The sequence below is a fragment of the Pieris napi genome, chromosome 24 (assembly GCF_905475465.1).
Source record: "Pieris napi chromosome 24, ilPieNapi1.2, whole genome shotgun sequence".
Taxonomy (NCBI): Eukaryota; Metazoa; Arthropoda; class Insecta; order Lepidoptera; family Pieridae; genus Pieris; species Pieris napi.
Genome location: NC_062257.1, coordinates 3,915,364 through 3,935,257, shown reverse-complemented (window position 1 = coordinate 3,935,257; position 19,894 = coordinate 3,915,364). Strand labels below are relative to the sequence as shown.

At 35.9% G+C, this 19,894-nt stretch overlaps 1 protein-coding gene across 6 annotated transcripts in view; it reads left to right on the top strand.

Annotated features, from left to right (window-relative positions):
• Nucleotides 1–18,963, top strand: part of LOC125061694 (cyclic nucleotide-gated cation channel alpha-3) — a 145,981-nt gene extending 127,018 nt beyond the window's left edge. The window contains exons 9-15 of one of the 6 annotated variants that reach the window (XM_047667249.1): nucleotides 9,150–9,342; nucleotides 13,967–14,067; nucleotides 14,718–14,855; nucleotides 16,164–16,331; nucleotides 16,461–16,596; nucleotides 16,911–17,147; nucleotides 18,074–18,963. In XM_047667249.1, the coding sequence (XP_047523205.1) occupies nucleotides 9,150–9,342; nucleotides 13,967–14,067; nucleotides 14,718–14,855; nucleotides 16,164–16,331; nucleotides 16,461–16,596; nucleotides 16,911–17,147; nucleotides 18,074–18,161 (1,061 nt within the window). In that variant the 3' untranslated portion in view covers nucleotides 18,162–18,963. Of the gene's footprint in view, nucleotides 1–9,149; nucleotides 9,343–13,966; nucleotides 14,068–14,717; nucleotides 14,868–16,163; nucleotides 16,347–16,460; nucleotides 16,597–16,910; nucleotides 17,148–18,073 lie in introns of all 6 variants that reach the window. The other 5 variants (XM_047667247.1, XM_047667243.1, XM_047667248.1 and 2 more) reach the window with 5 other exon arrangements.
• The last annotated feature ends 931 nt before the right edge of the window (nucleotides 18,964–19,894 follow it).

Sequence of the window (19,894 nt, the reverse complement as noted above, 5' to 3'; positions counted from 1 at the left end):
ATATTCAAAAACTATTAAGGTCTTTAGGCTTAGATAAATGATGGAATCGGTGACTTGAACTTTTATATACTGCCCTGTGATTCTGTGACTCACTTTTCGAACTCACACAGCGGTTTTGCATCGGCGGTCGCTCTCAAATCAGTTAAGTCGTGAAGCAGTCATTTTATGATTTGGCATTACGAAAAGGTGGGAGCTTATAGTTTATTGTTTATCAGAATGCCAAATCATAAAATGACTGCTTCACGACTGATTTGAGAGCGACCGCCGATGCGAAAACCGCTGTGTGAGTTCGAAAAGTGAGTTACAGAATCTCAGGGCTGAAGTTAAATTAATAATTTAAATCTCTACTGTACATTACCTGTCCACATCGTACCCCTAACTTTCGTACTAGCTGATGTGAGACTGATCTAAAATTATCGTAATTCATGTGCACTTTTTCTTTTTCATGTGTCCCATTTTTTAATATTGTCCTATTCACTGTTTACATATGTTTTAATTGCTTTGTATTGTTCCATTCGTATTGTCTATGTCTTATGTATTTTTGCAAATCTTATCTCATTTATTTCTCACATTTTGCCTGGAAGAGAACGCTCGAAAGCGATGAGGCCGCCATTTGCCCTCCTTTTCATTGCGTTACTAAAAACCATGGCCATGTACGCGCTTAAGAAGTTATACTTCTTTGGCATTATTAAAAATAGTTTTTGATTGCATGCAAATAATTAATTACAATTAAGTAATCAAAGACTGGAAAAGGAGTCATTATAGTCAATAAAGTTCAGTTTACATTTGAAATATTAAATAAATAAATATTTATTATTATTCTCTTACATTAAGTGTAACATAAATTCTATTATTATTCGAATGTTGTTTTTAAATTATGTCCAATGCCGTAGCATCTTCCGTGGGCAACTTCATACTGATAATTTGTGTCACGGTGCGCGCGCATCGTAAAATTTCACTCATAAATTTTTCATAACGCGCCTAAAGAAGTATAACTTCAAAAACATATATTACATATATATAAGCATATATTGATAATTCTTTTGATGAACACCACTAAACAACATCACTAAAGCTTCAAGTGGAACCAGTAGAATTATTTCACCACAAGACAGATACAACCTCCCAGCGTTGATGTCCATGGGCGGGCTAGCGTTTCAATCTATGTGGTCCCGGTTGATATGTTCGCAACTAACATGTGTTACTGGCCCGTGGGGTTCAAGCGCACAGGCGCTAATTATAGATTTAAGTTGGCGCCTGGTAGTACCGGTGACCATATATGTTTTAATTTTCTTTTTATTATTTTTGGAAAAAAATTTGGTGTAAAATTTTTTCGTTACGCATCACATTTTTCCGTTACGCGCCATCTTTTGAAGTGAAACTTCTTTATCGACGTATAGGAGAAATTTTGTAGCAGGTTACGCGCCATGTTGCTTTTTGAAGTCAAACTTCTTTATCGGCGTTGGAAAAAAATTTACACACATTTGTCACATTTTTCGGTTACGCGCCATCTTTTTCTTGTCCCTACCACGGTTGATCCGAAGAGATTCGAAGCCATTAGTAACAAAAATATATAATAACGATAACAATGATTGTAATACTAATAATTCTATTACAATTAATGAAATTCTGTAATAATCTTAGTACTACATAGTAGTACAGTACTAAGTTAAAATGAAATAATTAATAATAAAAGCCTTTTGTTAAACTTTATCTAATTTAACTTTATTTAACCAATTTCTGTAAAGTTGCATATAGTAAATAAGGTCATTTTTTTTTTATTATTACTATGTAGGCTAAGAATATTGCAAATACTATACTTTTGTGTATTGGATACACAATTTCAGTTTTCTTTTCCGACATATTATGACTAATGGTAGGTATACCATTTTTTTTAAAACACAATTCACACCAATTGACCAAGTCCCATGGTAAGCTGGTGAAGCTTGTGTTATGGGTACTAGGCAACGGATATACATACATTGATAGATAGATATATAAATACATATTTAAACACCCAAGACCTAAGCACAACACCAAATGCTCATCACATCGATGTTCGTCTCAGCCGGGGATCGAAACCGGGACCCATGGATTCGCAGTCAGGGGTACTAACCACTAGACCAATGAGTCGTCAAATTCTCAAAAACATTGGCTTATCGTACCTAATAGTTAGATAACTTCAGTGAGAACGATCCTGAACGACGAGAACTAATCTTAAAATTTCGCAAAATTTGAATCTAAATATAATTCATACAAATTCTATTTAAAGCGCTAACATTTTGCAGTCGACTAGCTTTGCATATACGTTTATTCCTTAATACTTGATTGAACTTAGTTCAATATGGCCGCTTAGAATTATGGTACAAATTGTTAACTATTTTTTATGTAATAATAACACACGCTAAGACACATTTCTTACGGCTCGGTTATGAGGTATATTAATATGACGCAAATGAATTCACAGATTATATATTTAAAACCATTTAATTCCAACACACAAATGCATAAAAAAGAAGAACAATAAAAACAATAACTAACCTTTAAATATAATAAATAAAATATATTATTGAAAGGAGTTCCGAAGATAAAGGCAGCGTTTCCCCTTTGAATAGCATTTTTTTTTAAATGTCAAATTAGGACACACTTGTCATATATATGTCTTCCCTTGCTTCCTGCGACCACATATTATATTTAAATTTGTGTCAATTATAATAATAAGGTTTATTTAAGGCTAAAACCTATATTCTAAAGTTCTTAGCATATAATTAGTTGATTAGCCTTTATTGCTGACACCCAGTAGGTACAATGTAATAACAATTATTTAAGTTACATAAAAAAACACTTAATTCTAACACATAAATAAAACTTAATATAATACATCATATGAGCCGTTTTTGGTAATCAGCGTGTCCTGTGACACGTAGGCCACTTCCAGCTGTTTCCATTCTTTTCTGTTATTAGCTCTTCTTGTCCAAGTTGTGCCTTCTATTATCTTTATATCGTCTGCCCATCTCTTGCTAGTTGCTCGGTCTTCCTCTTTTCCTTTTTCCATCACGTGGTTGCCATTCTGTAATAATTTTTGTCCATTTCAAGCCATTTCAACTGCCTTATTTTCTTTATAATGTCTTCTACTTTGGTCGTTGATCTGATCTCTTCTGCTCTATATAATTAGTAAGTAACGAAAATTACGTTAGTAAACAAAAGGCATTGGTTGCGGAGAATATAGCAACAAGCCCTTTGAGTGGTGTTGCCGTCGCAAAAAAAGGAATGTGTTATTACATTCTTTTCCTTTTTTTGCGACTGAGGCGCAAACTAGCTGCTGTGGTCTCTGGCAAAATGACCAGCGCTGTGGAACAGTCTGTTTTAGCAAAATATTATTTTTAATCTCATGTTTAAGCATAATATTTATTTTTAAATGTCAAATTAAGTTGTTGTTGCCGTGGAAAAAATGGAATGTACTTATTATTACATTATTTTTCTTTTTTTGCGACTGAGGCGCAAACTAGCTGCTGTGGTCTCTGGCAGAATGACCAGCGCTGTGGAACAGTCTGCTCCTCAGCATAATGCTGAGCCAGGGCTCCACAACCACAGCACACACGCATACACACTTGAAACGAACCGAAACGAAAAAAGGGAATGTTTTTTTGTTATCTCTCATTATACTCCTTTTTTTTCTTTGATTATTGTTATTATGTGTGTGTGACTTTGTTAGTAATAAATGTTCTATGTCTAAAGAGAATTAGTACCATCTAAATCCGTGACCTTCCACGTCGGAGCTGCAACGAAGTAGGTCAGCGAAATGCTATAAATAGCTTGGGCGAAAGTCGGGCGCCGCCCCATCCCGCATCGATCGCTCCATGTGAACGTTTCAAAGGGCCCGATTGTAGCCCTAACCTTAGTGACAAAGAAGTATAAAACCTTTTTATGAATTCACTAGCCGTTTCGCGCCCGCTTTGCTGGACGAATTAAAATAAATTTTATGTTTCATTATTTTATTTTTTTTCATATTTTTATTATTCTTCTTTTTAACTTCCCGCTAAGAAAATTGAAATATTTCGAAAATCGAGTTTTTAACAGATGTTGACGTTTTGCGGTTCTAGGAAGCCTCTTTTGTTTTTATTAGCGGGAAAAATTTTCATAAAAGTAAAACAGAAATAAAAAAATGAAGGAACGTTGGAATTAAAAAAATAAATAGCCATAAACCATCTATCAAAAATTTCGTATCGAATGGTGGTAGTTTCATGTCGATACGATCAGTGGTTTAAGCGTGAAAGAGCCTCAAACGAACACCATTTTCTTTTTATATATATAGATAAATAGCAGCTTTAAGCATATTACGACATTTAGTTTTAATATGTCAGGTAAATCGTGACGTTGGTTACTTACAAAGAGTGCGAGGTTTCTCGCTTCATCCTTGATTTGGGAACTGGCTGTCAATTTCCTTCTATTTTTAATAGTTTTCTAGACGGTATAAAGTACGTGAAAATTGAACAGTGTTGGTCTAGTGGCTTCAGCGTGCGACTCTCATCCCTGAGGTCGTAGGTGCCTTTCCACATAAACAATATGTAAATACAAGTATATTTATTACCCGATTGTCTTTTGTGTAACCTCACCACCTAAAACAGCTGCATGAGATTACCTACTTAAACCGCTTCGGGTTATTTTAGAGGTACCAGAACTCGTCGGAAACTTCTATACTGGGGTGAGAAAATATATGAAAATACTGTTTGATACTAAATGTTAGGAAATTGTTTCGAAGCATAAAAGTCGTTTTAAATTTTAAACTGAAATTATAAAACATTTTGTTTTCAAACCTGTTACAATAATAATTTATGAAGCGTAATAGAAACTCTCGCGAAAAATTAAAGTTAAAAACACATTTTTAAACACGACATTTTTTTTTTGACGACTCATTGGTCTAGTGGTTAGTACCCCTGACTGCGAATCCATGCGTCCCGGGTTCGATCCCCGTCTGAGGCGAAAATCGATGTGATGAGCATTTGGTGTTGTGCTTAGGTCTTGGGTGTTTAAATATGTATTTATATGTCTATCTATCTATAATATGTATGTATATCCGTTGCCTTGTACCCATAACACAAGCTTCACCAGCTTAGCATGGGACTAGGTCAATTGGTGTGAATTGTCTAAAAAAAAAAAGTATACTGAGTTTTACATTTAGCGACCTCGCGATCTTTTTGGTAGCATGGCCGTCAAGTGAAGATAGTTGCTCTCTGCCTACCCCTTCGGGAAAAAGGCGTGATAATATAAATAATATATTAAATGGGGAACGGATGATTTGTTTATAGGTTGTATTTTTTTTACTTGCGCAATTATTTACCAATTCCACGCGTTGCATCTGTTGTTTAACACTTTTAATTAGATCATATCTGGTTGTACGAGCCAAGGCTGTACATTTTGCTCACTAAGGCTTTCTTATAAGCGTGGCGATTACCTAAATCCTCGGAGTTACGCCCCGAGAGTACAGCCAGACGTAGGCACTCTCTTCAACAGTAACGGTGCATACAGACTATATAACATAACATGTTATACAACATTGCTATACAACATGTTTCAGATTATGTGGACACTGAATGTTATAAAACATGTTATAATAACATGTTAACCCATCTACGTTTTTTTGTTTTTCTTTTGTTATTTAAAATGGTTATACATATAACATTGTTATATTGCATTGTTATTCTAATGTGTACAGTATTGTTTTATGTTATAATGTTGAATAACAAGGTTACATAATGTGGACGTGTTATAAAACACAAGTTATATAATATGTTACATAGTCTGTACGCACCCTTACATTTTCATTCATTCATAATAAAATCCTCTATTATTTAAAGCACCCCGATGACCCGTACTCGAGTGGTTCTTGCGATTGCTTACGTAGCAAAAACGTAGCTAGTAATAAATCGCTCAGTACGGAGAATGATTTGTATGTCAAGTATATAAATGGTAGTGTAAGGATATATTATGAGATTCCATTGACAACCGCAAGGGTCCTTTGAAGGCAAAAAGGGTACACAAACCTTGGACCTATAAAGGTCCACAAACGCTACGCAATATGGAATATTATATTTATACCAGCTGCCCTCGCGAACTTCGTTTCTCCTTAATGTCTACCTTTTTAGTATAATACCAAGATGGAATATTTTGCTATGCTACCCCAGAGACTGTTCGGTTTTCCGGAATGAAAACTTTTTAGGTTTTTCTCTGATTTTTCTCTATATAAACCTCAGAGTTCAAGTTATAAGTTCTTAACAAATTTTGGGGACACCCCTTATCACTTAGGGGTTTGAAAAATAGATAGTAGCCGATTCTCAGATTTACTAAATATGCATAAAAAATTCATAAGAATCGGTCGAGCCGTTTCGAAGGTATGGGAACGAACATTGTGACACGAGAATTTTATATATTAGATTTATATACCAACGTGATACCTGTGCTACATATACTTTCACAAAATCAGTTAGGTATAAAGTTTTTACCTGCTTGATCGTAATTTCCTTAGATGTCCTTTTTAGTACGGTGTGTACCCATTTTACCCGTTTTAGAATTCTCTTCGAAAACGGGTTTCTTGCATCGGATTTCCATAAGTTTTGTTACAAATAAAAATGTTTTTTTTGAATGAAGTAATGTAAATTAAAATTTATACCTACATATTTATTAAAGTCTCAAAAAATAAAAAAAATATTCTATTCGAAAAGGCTTTGGCTTTTACACAGGCCTTTAATTTTTGGCCTCAAATCTATGAATTTACTACTGTTTCCAAGGGGAATTTTGCCACTGCTTGCTCCAAATATATTTTTAAGAGACTCAATGACGTGACGTTTAGATCGGTTGAATAAGTCACTGACCTAACCTACAGATACCGGCAAACATCTTGAACAAATGTCCTTAGAAGCAGAAGCGATTTTAGATGGGGTGGCGGGAGAGTGACGTGTCAATCGCGTGATTGATAAATCAGTAGACGTTTGTGTCCCACGATGCGCAAACTTTCCCCCACTCCCTTGTTTAATGCTCAAAAAGTTTGCCGGTATCTGTAACTGTTTAGAATCTTACGAATGGGTATCCGTTAGTTTAAAATTTACAGGCATCGCAAATTGATAAGTTTGCGAAAATGTGGGCGTAAAATAATACAATTTATCTATTGTTTAGAATAGTACGAAACTAACTAAATAAATAAACTTGTGGATTTTGTTACCTTCCAGTGTCATATATACCAATGGCTAAAACCTTCTAGGTGTGGGCCTAGGAGGTTGTAGCACCTTTAGCCAAGGTCTTAAGTAGACACCATGGAATGAACCAAAATTATTTTGAATCTTCTAAATGATCTGGAGAAAATCAAATTGGTTGCTGATTTTTTGCTTTATTTTTGTTATTTTTATTTTATAATACTTCAAAATGTTATTATTTCATTTTTATCTCACAACCTGTTTTATTACTCATTAATGTATAATCTACGGTTTCGATACTTGTAAATATGTGAGGAATACTACTAACTTTTTTTAGTATAGTAGTTTTATTCTAGGAGTACATTGTCTTCACATATAATTTAACTTATGTATACAAAATATTGTAAACCTATTTTAAAAGAGTAAGTGTGGAGTTTCTTGCCCATACTTACCGAAACTACCTTTTGGATGGGGCAACTAGAATCTTCTTTATATTTTCTTTGACGTTCAGAAGTGCCATTTTTGGTGGTCTAATTGAAATAAATGATTTGACTTGACTTGACTCATAGTTTTTTAGAAGCGTTGTCTCAGACCAGGTTTATCGACTATAAGTAACTTTAAAGTTGAAATAAATTTTCTCTTTAATTTCCTTAAAACATAAATGTTTTAACAGCGCCAGCCGTAATTTTTTTATAACGTTGTAAGTCAGTTTAAATGCCGTTTGAGGAGTCGAAGGCTCGGTTTTAAAAAAGGTAGTAAAATTGAATTTCAAATACCTGTAAATTAATAATACTACAGTGGCGCTACAACCTTAAGGCTTGGCCTGAGATAGCATCGTCCAGTTCTTTGATCACTTTTATTCATCATAGACCAGTACTTTCTTTTTTATTATGCCTCTGGCACGGTTTGTGCATTAGCCAGCGTCAAGTATAGGATTTTTATAATTCGTGCTTTTTGCCTTAGAAATTCGACCGTGTCCTCCATGTACGGTTTAGGCACTCGCCCGGTACCGCACAAACCTCCCAAAGGCCGAGAACAAATTTAAATTAAATTAAAACTTGCCCTCGAACCGGGAATCGAACCCGGTACCCCTCACCTAGCTGCCACTTAATAAGACCGCTAGGCTATGAGGCCCCTAAACCTGTACTTCTGTCTTCTGTCTTACGCGTGTCGTCGAATTTTGGATTTGAGATATACCGGTTTCCTTACGATGTCTTTCTATATCGTACAAATGAGTGTTAGAGACATTAAGTCTGGGGATCGAACTTACGACCTCAGGAGAGTCGCCAGCAGACGCCACTCAGCCAACACTACTCCACACGTCACTATTATTATATTGGTATTGCTGACCACCACCAGAACCAAACTGTATTTGTAAATAAAAACTTTGGAGAAGACTCTTGAGCCGTGGGGTTCAAGTGCACAGGAGCTAATTAAAAACTTACGTTGCGCCTGGTAAAAAGTACCGGTGACCCCAGAGCTGGTCCTTTCCTTGCTCAACGAATAGTTGTTAGTTGTGTAAAACAAAAACTTGGCGATTAAAAAGAGTGGCGGAGAGTTTAATGCCAGTTCTTCTCTTCCGTTCTACGTTCCCTTGTTTTGAGACCTGGCAGTAAATGTAAAATTAGAAGCATTTAATGTATTTTTTTTTGACGTTTATAAGTGTACATTGTGTTACCTACATGAATAAATGATTGGCAATACTGCCAGCGTTAAAGGTACACTACCACAGGGACCAAACATTTTAAATTTGTTTTAAGTTTCTATTTATTAATTTGTAAATATTATTACTATGTAGGTAAAGAATATTGTCAAAGTATTATAAAATGTATAATCAATTATATAATTTTATGTTTTACCTGCTTTCTAGCAATGACTGTAAATAAAGATTTATTTTACAACTTTAATTAAATATTAAAGATAAATAAAAAAAACATAATAAATTTTCGTTTGTTACAGCAAAACTAGATGGCGTCAAAACCTACATGCGCATGCGACGGGTCCCAAACCACTTGCAAGTGAAGGTCATTAAGTGGTTCGACTATCTGTGGCTGACACAGAAGTGCTCAGACGAAGAGAAGGCTGTATCATGTCTTCCCGACAAATTAAAAGCAGAGATAGCTATAAATGTTCACCTTGATACTCTTAAAAGGTAAGGTATATATTTTATTAAAATATTGGAGCAGTGTTGGCCTAGTGGCTTCAGCGTTCGGCTCTCATACCTGAGGTCCGTAGGTTTGAGCTCCGACTGTGCACCAATGGACTTTCTTTCTATGTGCGCATTTAACATTTGCTTGAACGGTGAAGGAAAACATCGTAAGGAAACCGACATGTCTTAGACTCAAAAAGTCGACGGCATGTGTCAGGCATTGGAGGCTGATCACCAACTTGCCTATTAGATTTAAAAATGATCGTGAAACAGATACAGAAATCTGAGGCCAAGACCTAAAGAGGTTGTAGCGCCACTGATTTATTTATTTGATTTATTATCTGCAATAAAACTAAATAGATTACAGAACGGATGTCAAAAGTATGTGTAAAAATAGTGACGCTACAATCTTTGACCGAGATTTTTTATCTGTTTGGTTGTTTTCTTTCTTAATAGTCAAAATCACCCGTATGTGTCGTCTGAACACCGTTATATGTATTTAGATCTAAGGCATGCTGGTTTCCACATAATATATTCCCTCCCATTAGTGCTGCCGACATTTGAAGGTATCGTCACGCCACTAGGCCAACACTGTAGTATGTATCCTTAATAAAAACAATGAAATAATACTTTATAAAGGAGAAATGTTACGCTAATTATAAGAAAAATTGAAATTAATTAAAAGTACTCAAGTAATAAGAGCCCAATTAAATATTTAGTCAAAATTACACAAATTCCTGAGTTATTACAATTCCATATAGGTACATAGCCTGATCACACGCTCCACAGGTTAACAATATATATTTTATCTATTCTTGTACAATTTATGAATTACGAACCTCAAAACGATTCTATAATGACATACTTAAAAAAGGAATAAAAAGTCCTGTGATATAACATTACTCAAAGGAAACATTGTCGTAATATCACAGCCTAGCTCACGAAATGTTTATCACCAAGGAGTTTTCGTGCCATTTCTATTGTCAATGACATTCTAAATTTTATTGATCTGTGCAACTTTGGCGCCATTTATTTAATCACGTTAATCTGTGATATACCGTGTGTGAAGGCATTCCATTGTGATACCTAATTTTACTGTTTGTTAGAATGGAGTGCTACAATAATCTTTCTAATACTACAGACAATATAGTTTTATCTCGAACTGTGTTGGGGAGTTGTATTTTTCTACATCTATTACGTTAATTGGTGGGGTTTGTTAATTGAGAGATTGTAACCACGTCAAAAGCGATGGGTTGTCAGTCGGCCAGTCGACATTTTAAGAATCGCAGAAAATCATGCTGGCCAGCTCATAAACAATGCAGCCCTGCGATTCTGTAACTCACTTTTCGAACTCACAATAAACAATAAACTACAAGCTCCCACCTTTTCAGAATGCCAAATCATAAAATGGCTGTTTCACGACTGATTTCAGCGCGACGGCCGATGCGAAATTCGCTGTGTGAGTTCGAAAAGTGAGTTACAGAATCGCAGGGCTGTAACTAAGACTTCAAAAGAGTCTGCAATTAAAGTCAAATTTTAGTCGCAGCTATAAGATTTATCTACTGACTTAACAAAAATCCCACGATATCTAGTTTTTAATCGCACAAAAAAATTTTTTTTTCTAATTCTTAACAAATATTCTTATTTTTAAGTTTTAATTTTATTTTATTTACTTCACACCACATAACATAAGACTGAATTACTAACGGCTAACTTTTACTAATATAATTATTTTCTACTAAGTAGGTATTAATACATTCTTTTTTGTTTGCGACTGAGGCGTAAACTAGCTGCTGTGGTCTCTGGCAGAATGACTAGCGTTGTGGAACAGTCTGCTCCTCAGCATAATGCTGAGTCATGGCCAATTACAGCCACAGCACACACGTGTTACATAATTGAAACGAACTGAACGGGAAAAAAAAATATTTTCAGTCATTATATTTTTTATTAAATTTTTTTTTCTTTGATTATTGTTATTTTGTGCGTTTATGTGTGTGTGTTTTTGTTTGTAATAAATCATATGTCTATGTCTAAATAGATTGTTTGAACTGGAGCCAAACAATCCCAAGAATTAGAATGTGTTATTATATAAATAACTGTTAATAATAATAATAACCCTTTATTCACTGACCTTTAAATTTACATGCTACTCTTATTTAACAATAGTATCTTAAATCTAATTTACATAGCGAAAATAATAATTTATTAGCAACCACTTTGGTCAGGTTGTCTGTTGACATAGGCCTGAAAAATAACTGTTACAGTCTACTAAAAGGCATTGTGTTAACACTGAATCAACGCGGCTTATAAAAATATAATTTTATAAAATCTGACTAAAATATTTAGTAAAACAGCGTCAGGAAAGCAGTTTGAGCTTAATATCCCGTGTCGTATAATTAAAAACAGAAACATTCTCTTTTTATGTCCATGAATTATTCAAAAGCATTCATTTTACGATCCGTAAAAATTTTGTCATCAAATGGCCACTGCAAGCTTTTGTTTTCAACTAAATTCAGTTAGGTATTCTAAAATTCATGATGAGGACGTGAAATATGCTAGGGTAAAATTATTCGTGTTTTTACACGCTTTATATTAGCTTCACCTGTATGTATGTATGTAACCGACGGAGTCCGAAGGAGACTCGATTTTGACCCACTTTTAACGGACAGATTTAATTCAAACTTTGCGCACCTGTCAAAGATAGATGACTGCAATAATCCGAAAAAATAAATGAAAAAAATTTAACTAAATAATAAATAATAGTTTAAAAAAAAACTAAAAAACACGCTTTTAAAGCACATCAAACTAAAAAGTGAAAAATAATTCCTAATTTAGGCTGAAAATGATAATGAACAAAAAATACTGGTATTATTGTGAAAAAGCTTGGGGCGCTCTGTGCCATTTCTATCGAGCAACTATTATTTATCTATAGAACTTGCAATCGCTGGACTTAAATTTTATCAACATATTAAGTAGCGCAGTTACTCGTGTAGTCTGTGTTCTTTGTCTATGCCCACTATTCTCTCTATTTGCCTCACTATAGCGGAGACATTGACGGAGTAGTAATCAGAAAATTCTTCATAGACTATACTGCGCAGATCAGTATCTCAAGTTAAATTGTCTGTCTCAAGAAAAAGACACTCTTTTCTCGGTTAACACAATAAAAATAACTTTCCTCATAACAATAATTTACTAACACTAGTCCGTAAGTTTTTACTAACATAATGATGGATTATTTTATCTGAACAAATAAATAATAATGATAATAATAATAATAATAACGCACCAATTAGTAAAATAATGATTTGTTTTCTCAATTTGTCATTTTTAAGACACAGGCCTCCTACAAAAAATGCCATACAAAATAATTAAGTAACACGTACTTTCTCTCACATACAGAAACACGCACACAAACTAATACGTCCGCTTTATCTATGTATCAATTACAGCACTATTGATATGTATTATATTTTACTAGGGTAGGCCGTATATGGTTCTAATTCTTTGTTATTGTTACATTTAGTCTAATTTTTCTAAAAGCTAATATTTAAGTTAATAAAATTATAGATAAAATAATAGTCTAGTCTAGATTGGTATAATATTAAAATTCTATCCTTTATAAAACCTTTAATTTAAAATTTAAATTATTCTAGCGTCGATACGATCTTAAGACACAAGAAGACAGTAACACCAATGTTATTAAGGGGATGTGAAGTGAATTTGTTCGATTTTTTTATTTCATTTTAGTGAGTTTATTTTGAGCAGTGGCTAGTGGCTTCAGCGTGAGACTCTCATCCCTGAGGTCGTAGGTTCGGTCCCCGGCTGTGCACCAATGGACTTTCTTTCTATGTGCTCATTTAACATTCGCTCGAACGATGAAGGAGAACATCGTGAGGAAGCCGGCTTGCCTTAGACCCAAAATGTCGACGGCGTGCGTCGGGCACAGGAGGCTGATAACATACTTGCCTATTAGATTAACAAATGATCATTAAACAGATTAAGAAATCGGAGACCCAGACCTAAAAAGGTTGTAGCGCCATTGATTTATTTATTTTATTTTTATCCGTAGACCTCAAAATGGATAAAGAGCCTGAAAACTTACTTAGCCGTATAAGCGTTCAAGAATCTCTTTCTGGAACGCTTATACGGTTCGGTACGGTACTTTGATGTGCTGTTTTGCCCTCCTAAGTGACATAATCTTAAACTACTACGTATGGGCTATAATTCAAATATAACTCTTATTTAAATAATATATATATATGTAAAGTTAAACATTAAGTTCTGTGAATAAGGCCATTTAAATTCGCATAAGTATTTTTTCTGCGGGTATTTGCAATCAGCCCTAAGGCTATGAGCGGATCTGTTCTGTGGTGCTGTCATGTGGAGAGCTTTGAAAGCATCTACTTACTCATCTTCTGCCTTGAGCTACTGCCTGTCTTCTAGCTCTAGAATATGGAGACGTTTTGGTCGTCTCACATACTATGGTGAGTTGGCGAGCTAGTTCGTTCGGGTGACAGTTAACTGAAGTTTTTAGTATTTTTTTATATTACGCGCTTATTTAATGTAATCAAAGCCCACAAGCAATTTTAGTAGTTTTCAAGATTTTTGAAAAACAATTTCCTTGCAGGGTGGAGATTTTTCAGAACACTGAAGCCGGTTTTTTATGCGAGCTCGTGTTAAGACTTCGTCCAGTCCTGTTCTCACCAGGGGATTATATCTGCAGAAAAGGTGGAATACACAATATAATATAAAAGAATTTTGTTTCGTTTACCGCGCTAATCTCCATGTGCATGGCTTATCTATTGGCTGTTTAATTTTAATAAGTTTTTGAAGTTATACTTCTTTTGGCGCGTCTAAGTATCTGTTCAAACGTCGGTAAAACAGTCTGTGCCGCTAGTTGGCGCTTGCTCTGTTTTACCGGCAAGCACTGTGTGTCATGGCGTAGAGTTTTCAAAGTCGTGTTTATTTAAACCAAAATAACGATTTCTATACGAGAAAACCCGTTCTAATGTCATAAAAAACATAGTGTTTATTGTAAAATACCATGTTTAGTACATATTATATCGTTTCGTTTGGAAGTGACCATTAAATTGGACAAGAAAAATGCAATTCGAACAGGGAAACGTCCCTCTAAAGTGCTCGAAAAAAAAATATTACTCTAAAGAAGTATAACTTCTAACGCGTGTACCAAAGTACACACACGTTTTTTTATAGCGCGCACATTTAATTAAACGTGTTTTAATTGCAGGGTACCGTTTCGTATGACGTGTTTTCACTATTATAATTCAAAATCGTTAATTACTAAGTCATAGTAAAAATATTTTAAATTGCTAATTATTGTAACAATTAAGTTTTAAAAACCAATTGTTCAATTGTAGGGGAAGTCGGAAAGGAGATGTACATAGTGAATCGTGGGAAACTGCAGGTGATGGGTGACAACGGAAAAACTGTGCTGGCAACACTAAAAGCGGGTTCTTATTTTGGCGAAATTTCAATTCTGAATATGGGGACCGCAGGTAAACAACTTGGTAAATATCGAAACGCCCGAGACGCCACGCCATTTTTCTTTTACTTTCGGAAAGTCCTTGCAAACGCAAACGTATGGAGACGCTGCAATCAGGCCGAGGGAGCGGCCACAACGCTATCAACAGGTTTTGGGACATCTACAAACGATCATTGATGCTGATAATTGTTGTAGATAATTTAACAGCATGAATGTCGTTTTGTATGAATTTAATTTTAGAAAACGCTTTATTTTTAGTCATGTTGTCGCATTACAATTTTTTCTCTATTTTCTATTCCATTTATATCATCTTAGTGTTGATTCATCTCTTATGAGTTTGTGATGCGTTCGTTATTGCATTCTTTAGAGCGGGCGTACACGGACTGCTCGAGCAGTTAACGGCTGACCGACGTACACGGACCGCTCGAGCGTTGACTGCTTGAGCAGTCGGTTGTTGACTGCTCGAGCTGTCTCTACCAACCGCTCGAGCAGTTGAATTTCTACCGCAGTCTAGTCATGCATTCAGACAGAGAGACACTAGACGCCGCGAGGCCAGAAGAGAAGGGAGGGGGAGGTCGTAGAGCTGTCGACTGCTCTAGAGCCGCCGACGGCTCGAGCAGTCAGTGTATGCCTCGCGACTGCTCGCGAGCGGTCGACTGCACGATGGAATTTCATCATGTAGTTGACAGCTTCAAGCGGTCGCGACTGCTCGAGCAGTCGTCTGTACGGCAGCGAATGAATGGCTATAGTTCACCGCGCGGTCGCGGCTTCAAGCAGTCGGTCATAACTGCTTGAAGCAGTCCGTGTACGGCTGGCCTTAGAGTAGTATCAATTTAATTCTTTTTGCTTAGATTTATTATCTCCTTTGATTTTATTGAAGGCAGTGTCCCCGATCGCTTTGCATCCCCCCAAATTTTTATATATTTGGCGTGACTTCTTGGTGCATGTGACCCCGATATTAAGAACGTCCACGATTTACGAATGTAAAATATGCCAATTTAGTTTGTTTGTTTCAAAAATTTTTGTATAAATAGATCTCAACTTGTAGAAGCTTATTCTTGAAACGTAATTATTTTATCGATTCCCAATGCTTTGTCTTGAAGCACTTTCTGGTCTAATAGAATTGGCTTCTCATAGTTTGTTTCGAATGTCTCGAGTTCACCTTCATCTTTTGAGGATAGTAATAGATTCTTTAATGCCCTGTCTAATCCTGTGTCTGATGAGTGGGTTGCTTATGATGTATTTGGACTTTGGACCGAATAAATGATAAGCCAAAACCGAGCAACTTTTGGCACGGAGTGTGTGGATGACACGTCGACAGGAAACCGTCGGACAGCGTCTGTACGCTCCGTGGGATATTCGGACCTGTTTGTGCTGAGCAAGAACGATATGTGGGATGTGCTGAAAGAGTATCCGGCTGCCCGCGTCCGGCTCGAAGCAATCGCAGTCAAGAGACTTGAGAAGTACAGAAGGGTGCCAGTTGACAAAGGTTCGTGTACTACCGGTGCGTAATAAACAACATTTTAATTGGTATTTCCTAAGTGATATTTAAAATTTCAATTCATTTATATTTGATGATTGGTGTTTTTTGTATGTTAATTGTGGTTTGATTTAATAGTAGGCATGGGTCGTTGCCATTCGACTCCTGGTATTATGGAGGCCATTCGAAAAGAGGACGCGAAGCCCTACCAACAGCCTTTGGGTCTACCAATCCATTCGTCGCATCCACCTTCCTTCCGGGACCAAATTTATAGGTATGTATATATGAAAGATAATTATTAATATAACTCTTAAACTAATCTTGCGTAAATTCGCAACTTATGTTGGATCTGTTTTGGAATAAGTCGGATTTCAGAACTTCTTTTAATGCTCAAAATTTGTTCACTACTGGTTGTTTCATCCACGTGTCGTCTATGATTAAACGAACTCCGACGACGGAGTTTAACTACAAACACCGTGACACGAGAATTTTATATATTAGATTTATGACATTAAAATGTTTTCGATTCTAAGTTTTTGTAGCCTCTACACTTTTATTTGTTTTAAACTATTACTGGGTATTTTTTAGTACGTCAGTTAGTCCTCTACGTGTAGCATCACCAGTGGTATCATGTGGTTCAAGTGCCCGCAGTAGCGCCGCAGGTCCTAGTAGCATGGCGACCACAGGCCCCAAAGTGATTCGCGACTCCCATGATGCGCTAGAGTCAGAAATAAAGAGACTGCGCGAGCGACTGCATACGGTGGAAACTGAAAATGCAGCGATGTCAGCTAAACTCAGCCAGCAACAATGGGAAGTTGATCTAAGGTAATGTCAAAACTCCTCAATAACTTCGATTTTGGGGTATTTTAACACGTGGTATAACAACTCAACTTTGAAGTTGGGATTGATATCACTATTGGGGGCTATCGTACCGGCGTGAATAAAAGTGATGTTCCTCACTTTGAGACAAACGTCCTCAAACTCATCATTTTTCTTCGCTGCATTTAGCTTGGTTTTTTGTATATATGTATATTTGCTTCGACTAAAAAATGCATCTACCGATATCGTCAATACCTATGTATTACAAATATTATCTATATACACTTTTCCAAATCCGATAAATACATATTTGTTATGTTAAGGGTCATATAGATTAATAAAATAATAAATATTAATCATAACGCATTGAGCAGTGTTGGCCAAGTGGCTTCATCGTGCGACTCTCATCCCTGAGGTCGTAGGTCGATTCCCGACTCTCTTTATGTGCGCATTTAAAATTCGCTGGAACTGTGAAGGAATCGTGAGGAAACCGGCTTGCCTTAGACCCAAAAAGTCAACGATGAGTCAAGCACAAAAGGCTGATCACCTACTTGCCTATTAGATTGACATATGATCATGAAACAGATACAGAAATCTGAGGCCCAGCGTGGTGGTAGGTGGATCAGAGTTCTGTGCCCGACACACGTCAACTTTTTGGGTCTAAGACATGCCGGTTGCCAAACACACGGACACAAAGACACAAAGCTCATTTGTCCACAGTGAACATTACACCAACACTGCGCTATCATATAATTAAATCATTCATCACGTTGAATAGAATTTAAATCAATTTTCGCTTCATCACACAGTTTTTGTATTACCTTTTAATAATTAATTGAATTAAGACGATATTTGCAAAAACTTTTACATCCTTCAAACTAATTGTATTACATTGTTTTGAACAAGTCCATTATGCAATTTATTTATTGTAGATTGCAAGAAATAGAGATGCAGATCTGTGGCGGAAGTTCTTCGAGCTCACAGGAGGAGAATGAACGAAACAGGGAGAGCATTATATAACGGCGCGCCTCGCCCGCGCACATCCGTCGCGTCTCCCCTACACATGCGATGCGCATAGCCGCCGTCTGCTGAAACGAACATCTAGTGCTAAGTGACATGACAATTGGTCAGAAATTTGACAGTTCAACAGGTAATCGAACAGTTTGTCAAGAAACTTGACGGTAATCGAACGCTTTGTCAAGAAACTTGACGGTAATCGAACGGTTTGTCAAGAAACTTGACGGTAATCGAACGGTTTGTCAAGAAACTTGACGGTAATCGAACAGTTTGTCAAGAAACTTGACGGTAATCGAACAGTTTGTCAAGAAACTTGACGGTAATCGGACTTTTTGTCAAAAAATTGACGGTTTTTCCGAATATACGGAAAAACTCGGTGTTTTGAAATGTAGTTGTATTTACGAATTATACATTATATACTTGCTATAACGAGGGATTGTGGAGTGAGATTTTGTCGAGACAATATTTAAATTTAAACATGTGTGTGTGAAGTGGCGTGTGTGACCTGTATTTGCAGGTTATGTTTAATTATAAATAACTTTACGTTCACGTTGGTTTTGTGTATGAGAATTTTACGAAATTTTTATCACTTTGAACGGCGCATTATTGACATTTAGATTATAAATAAGACGCGAAATGTCAAGTCAGGGTTATTTTAAAAGAATCAATACATACACTAAAACAGCGGGTATGGTGGAATTCACTAATGTGTTTCTGTAGCTGTATTAAGATTCACTAATGCCGATAGTTTAAGTATATATGTACATATATCCAAAGAACGATACAGCCTAGCTACGGATAATAATCACATGTTAGTTTAAGGGGGCGACCATAAATTACGTGAGGTGTTTAAGGGGGGGAGAGGGTCGAGTCAAATCTCATTTAATCCTACGTTGGAGAGAAGGGGGTCTCGGCAAATATCACGCAATTTCTTTTCTGACTAAAAAAAAATAGTAGGAAAACGGTTGACCCTAAAGGCCATCTCTGCAACTTCCCGCTAACTCCATACCTATACGCTCAACATTTCACTTATTTTGTTTTTGAGCTCTTCGCTCAATACCAATAGTACGAATTCTGTGTTATTTTGAGTTCTCCGAGCTGAAAAAGATAGCTTCTTACGCGTTTACGTAAGAAACCCACACTTTGAAAAATCTCGCGTGAGATTGGGGGATGGGGGAGGTCTCACGTAATTTATGGACGCTCCCTAAGACAGATTTAAGGAAGCACAGCTTTTAGCTTCCAATTCTTATAATCTTAAACACAGTACAATCTCGAAAACTCTCAAAACAATCTAATGAAATGGTATACGGTTAATTCATTGATAGGCTCATAACAAAATACAACATAACTGGTTGGAAATCTTACCAGTACACTTTCGTTCTGCCATTTCGATTAAAATAACCCTGTAGGGACAATGTAAGTTAAAGTTCCCGATTATTAAATTTATCCACTGATTTTAAGATTATGGTTAATCTTGATGTTCAATCTTATGTTATATTAGGTAGGTCTTCTTTGTCAATACATTTTTAAGTATCTATGAGTTTGACATAGTAAATGGATCTTTATTATATGGAAAGATTTTCTGCGTTATGTACGATTTCAATATGTGTTTAATACGTCAAACTCATGGTTGATCTGAGGCTGTAGCACGAACTTTATAACAGTTTGAAATTAGTTTGTAGTTTTTGGCGAACGAAACATTTTTTATTTTAAACACATGCTAAGGGGCCTTATAG